The sequence below is a fragment of the Nicotiana sylvestris genome, chromosome 9, assembly GCF_000393655.2.
Source record: "Nicotiana sylvestris chromosome 9, ASM39365v2, whole genome shotgun sequence".
Lineage (NCBI taxonomy): Eukaryota > Viridiplantae > Streptophyta > Magnoliopsida > Solanales > Solanaceae > Nicotiana > Nicotiana sylvestris.
The window spans coordinates 40235215-40240105 of NC_091065.1; the positions used below are offsets into that span (position 1 = coordinate 40235215).

At 46.3% G+C, this 4891-nt stretch overlaps 1 protein-coding gene across 1 annotated transcript; it reads left to right on the top strand.

Moving 5' to 3' along the window:
- The first annotated feature begins 293 nt into the window (after positions 1-293).
- Positions 294-4509, top strand: LOC138877478 (COP1-interactive protein 1-like). The gene is made up of 8 exons (XM_070157089.1): positions 294-677; positions 875-1026; positions 1162-1464; positions 2313-2452; positions 3112-3216; positions 3307-3704; positions 3824-3922; positions 4069-4509. Exons 1-8 carry the CDS (start codon positions 294-296, stop codon positions 4507-4509), a joined length of 2022 nt encoding a protein of 673 aa, XP_070013190.1.
- Positions 4510-4891: the final 382 nt, after the last annotated feature.

Below are 4891 nucleotides of genomic sequence, written 5' to 3' on the forward strand. Positions count from 1 at the left end.
CCTTATGGCGAGCGTACTTGGCGTGATTTGGCCAAGACGTGGTGGCAGGCTAAGAACCATGGTAAGCACTTCTTACTGTCGTTGCCAAATTTATTATGAGTATTCTCTATTGCAGTGAGTTTAATATGCCATGCTTGTGCAGACATTGGGGAAGTCATGTCAATGAGACCGCCTCCTCCGGGTGAAGAAGGGACCTCGAAGCCCAGCAAGGGTAAGAAGAGGAAGAATAAGACGTCGGCTGAGTCTCCCAAATTAGAAAAAAACCCAAAGTTCGCAGGCCTCGGACCGACGCCATGGTCTCGACTTCGGCTGTTGTGGAAAGTCCCCACTCTGAGGATGAAGGTGATGATGATTATGACCGCCCATTGGTACAAAGGGCAAGACGTGGTGCGGATGCTCCACAGGTTGTTGGGCATAAGGTTGTCGAGACGGGGATGACTGATGTAAACCTAACCCATGCTGAGGAGACCCTCGAAGTGGGTTCGGGCATAGCCCCCGATCTTCAAACTAGACATGGTACATTCCGTACAAATGAAACCTCGATTGGCAATTTCGGAGGGCTTGAACCCGAAGTTTCTCGGGGTCGAGATGAAACCCTTACAGAAATTGATGCCCTGGGTGGCTTTAAATTGGGTCCTTCATTTTCATCGGGGGAAATTAGGGATGCCCTGGATCCGGTACTGCCGGTGTGGGGGCTTCTCATGGTGAGGAAGATACGCTCGAGGACTACTTTTCCGACATTGATGTGGACTCAGACCTCGACGCCCCCTTCGCTCTCGAGGAGGATGAGAAGCTTCAATAGCAAGTAATATTATCGACATACTATTTGCGCTTCAAATTTTTACCTTGTCTTCCTTTTCTGCTTTTGTTGTAGGTCAAGAAGTTATATGATCATGCCTTTTCTAAGCTCCATGACGAGATTTCATGTAGTGAGAAGGAACTTGAGAAGCTCACCTCGGAGCTAAATAAGTCGGAGGCTTCCTCCACCCGAAAGGAAGAGGAGTTGGGTGAGCTTCGGGCAAGCCTGTAGGAGGTGCACCAGGAAAGGACCAACTTTGCTGAGCAAGTAACATGGCATTCATTTGCTCATCCTTTTATTCTTATAACTTGATGCTCATGATCTTATTTTGCCTTTGCAAATTGGGCAAATGGATGCCCTAGTGGGGCAACTTCGGAAGAGGTTATAGCCAAGGACACGGAGATCCTCGAGCTGAAGAGGCAAAATGAGAGCGTGACCTTAGAGAGAGATCTTTTACGGGGAGAGTTGGCCTCAACCCAAGATCTTCTTCAAACTGCTCAGAAGGAGGTCACTGCATTATCTGCGGACAAGGCTAGGGCAGATGAAGATGCGTCCTCATACAAGAGAGATGCCACCACTACAAACACTCAAGCCAAGGAGATATCCGAGAAAGCCGGGCAGAAGTTAGCTCGGGCTGTTGCTTATGTTATTCTGCAAGCTCGGAGGTAGGATTTTGAGGAAGCAAACACCAAAGGTGTCGATCTCTCTGTTGTGATGGAGAAATCCAGGACTTTGGAGGAAAAATCAGCACCTTCGACTCTTTCGGGTAAGGACTCTAGAAGTGATTTAGATGGTAGCGAGGGAGAGGAATAGTCTCACATCGTCCTTTTTGCTTCTAATTTTATTTCTTTTGTGTATGGGCTCCTCGGGGTATTTTTATAAAGATACAATCTGTAAACATATTTTTGGAAATGCAAAAAGACCTTCTTGTTTCAAGTCTTTTATTTTTTAGTGCTTATGCAGAGCTAGTCTTTTGAATTTTGATGTTCGGCTCTTTAGAGCCCATACTTGGTATAATAGGGGCACTCGAGATCGGGCACCATCCTGAGGCTAGGTTGATCCGTATCAAAGGTCCTCAAGATCGAGCACCATCTCGAAGCTAGACTGATGTCGGCAACTCCTTTAGAGCTTATTTTCTTTTTGATAGAGATCCTCGAGATCGGGCACCATCTCGAGGCTTAGATTGATATTGATGGCTCTTCACAGCTTATAGTTATAGCGAAAAAGATCCTCGAGATTGGGCACCATCTCGAGGCTAGATTGATACGGTAATCTTGAACCCTCGAACGCCATATAATAGCGTCGTTCGTATGACATGGCAATGAAGCGGCTGAGGTGGCCCCGCCAGTGCACTTCCCCAAAAGTGATAATGTCCTAGTCAGAACTAATTGGCTTTTACGGTAGGTGAGCAGTCGCCGCTTGCTCTATATATGAGCTTACTTTCCTCTTATTTGAGGACTTTGCTATTTTTGTAGAGCTTTTCTTCCTTGCATCAGTGCTTCCATCATTTTAGTTCAAAGATTTCATTTAAGTTTTTATCTCCCTCTTCTTTTTTCGCTGTAGTTATGGCTGTTATGCCCAAATTTGTTCATCAAGAAGAGGAGAGTTCTGCCTCTGCTTCCCGCTCGGTCGGTGGTACACCGCCGACATCCGGTGAGCTAACCTCAAGACAATTTGTCTTGAGGAGAGACTTTACATTAGAGAGACCACCCAATGTTCAGGTGTATCGGGAGCATGCATCGAGGTTTATCTCATCAATAGGAAAGGAACACCTTGAGGCAGTTAGGAGAGACTACACATGGGGAGAAAAGGTGGTACTGCAGGCACCTTCCATGGTAGAGATCATCATGGCTCATGTAGAGGGGGTCTTTAATGTATACACGTACCCCTTTACATTGGGCCCTCTTGATAGAGTCGTGCTCGAGTTTTGCAGAAGATATTGGGTTACCTTAGCACAGGTTCACCCGTCGTTTTGGAGGATAGTACTGATGATAAGGTACTTTGCAGATAAAGTCGGGCTTGAGTTCACCCTCAGCCACCTCGTTAGATTGTACTGGCCCTTACATTATCGAGGTCTGATTACTCTACCACGTCGATCCACCCAGCCCTTTGTTGCTAGTAATGAAGAAGATGGGTACCGAGGGTGGATGAGTTGATTTGTCCGAGAGTGGACTGTTGATATTATACATGTAGAGTTTCTACCATTTTTTGAGAAATGGAAATTCACATGCAAGTGGTACACTTATGTTTTTATCATTTGGTTCATGGTGGAGGTAGACTCCATAAAGATGTCTTCCTTTCCTTCTCTGCAGCGATCCCGTGGTTGCCATACGAGGTCCCTGACCTAGCGGATTGGACTCGAAAAGTAGCAGCTGTCTCAACTTACGATGAGCGTAAGTGGCGAGATCTGTCCAAAGGTAGATGGGAGGCCAAACACCACGGTACGTGTTGTGTGGCCCATTTTATTTGAAAGGTACTTTCTTTTATGTGTATTAACGTCACCGCAGGTATCAGAGAATTTTCTGAGATGAGATCGTTCCCCCTTAGAGAGGAGGAAGGTTCGTCGGCTTCGGGGCCGAGGAATGATAACAAACAGAAGGAATCTCTGAATGACGAGGATGCTTATAGCGAGCCAATCCCTGCTCGGAGGCTCAAAGGAGATGTATCGGCTGAGCTTGCAGCACTCGAGGCTTCTAGCCTCGGAAAAATGGCTCCTCCTTTGTCGCCATCTTCTATTCCCATCGAATGTACTTCGAGGGATACAAGTGTTCTGCCTTTGTGTTCATCTCGTGTCGAAGGTACTTCGAGGGATGTTCGAGGCCAAGGACCGCCTAAATTAAGCGGGGTCTCGAGCGAACATGTCCCTACTGAGATCAGTTCAACTGGGGCCGGTGAGACCATGCCAGTAGATGCACGCTCAACTTTGAGGAGGCTCAGCGGCTTTGTTCTATGGTGAGCTTTGGTTGACTTTGTTGGTTTTTTGATTTTACATTTTCATTTTCTCATTGAACTTCTTTTTCATAGGCCTTTAACAAGCTCAATTTCGAGCTGCTCCGCCATGAAGCCAGGCTGCGGAAAGCCTTGGACGAGGAGAAATCCCTTAGGCTTCTTTGTGATAAAAGTGTAAAGGAGTTGAGACACATTTGGTAAGAGATAAATCGAAGCTTGAGCTATGACGCCACCTCGAGAAATAGGTAACCTTTGTTTCGAGGGGGTGTGTGCTTCTTATCCTATCTTTGGAGATTAACATTTTGATATTTTAGTTGTAGAGAAAGACAGAGGACCTAGAACGCCTTTGGGGTGAAGTTGGCCAGGCCAAGTATGAGTGTGATGAGCTAAAGGCCAAGATAGATACCCAAGTTGCGGCCAAGAAAAATGCTTTGGCCAAGGCGTCTACCCTCGAGGTGCAGCTATGGAACACTTGTGGAAATAGCTTGGTCCAAACGAGCAGGATTGCAAGTCTCGAGTCTGACCTATTAAAGATGAAGGCTGAGGCCATTGACGCTCGGGCTGAAGCTGAAGAGATTCGAGCTAAGGCTAATAAGAAAGTGGTCATCTATTTAAAAGATGTTGTTGATGCTCGGGCTGAGTTGAGAGGGGCTTCCGATCGTGAGAGTGGAAGCAATGCGTATGCCCGGTGCAAATCCCGAAGGAAAACCCTTAGGGAAATCCATGCTAGGGGATTCGATCTTTCAAAAGAGATTGAGTAGACCAAGGTGGATGAATACGATGCCAAGTTCCTTGTATTTGATGCCAAAGATAATGAGGGAGAGGCCGACGGGGCCGCAGTCCCTAAGGAGAAAGTAGAATAGGCTATTTTTTTCTGATTCTATATATAGGGCTCTTAGAGAGCATTGGAAATGTAGCCTTGCATTATTTCACATATACATATATAAGGAAGCCTTTCGGTTACATTTTTCATGCATTTCCCTTTGCTTGCGTGTGTCTTTTTTTGTCTTGTATTTCGACGTTTGTCAATGATTAGCTAGATGAATTGGCCCTGAGGCTGGCCCGTAGGCTCTTACGCATTTGGTTAGGCTTTTGTTAGGCTGGCCCGTAGGCTCTTACGCATTTGGTTGTCATGACTTTTAA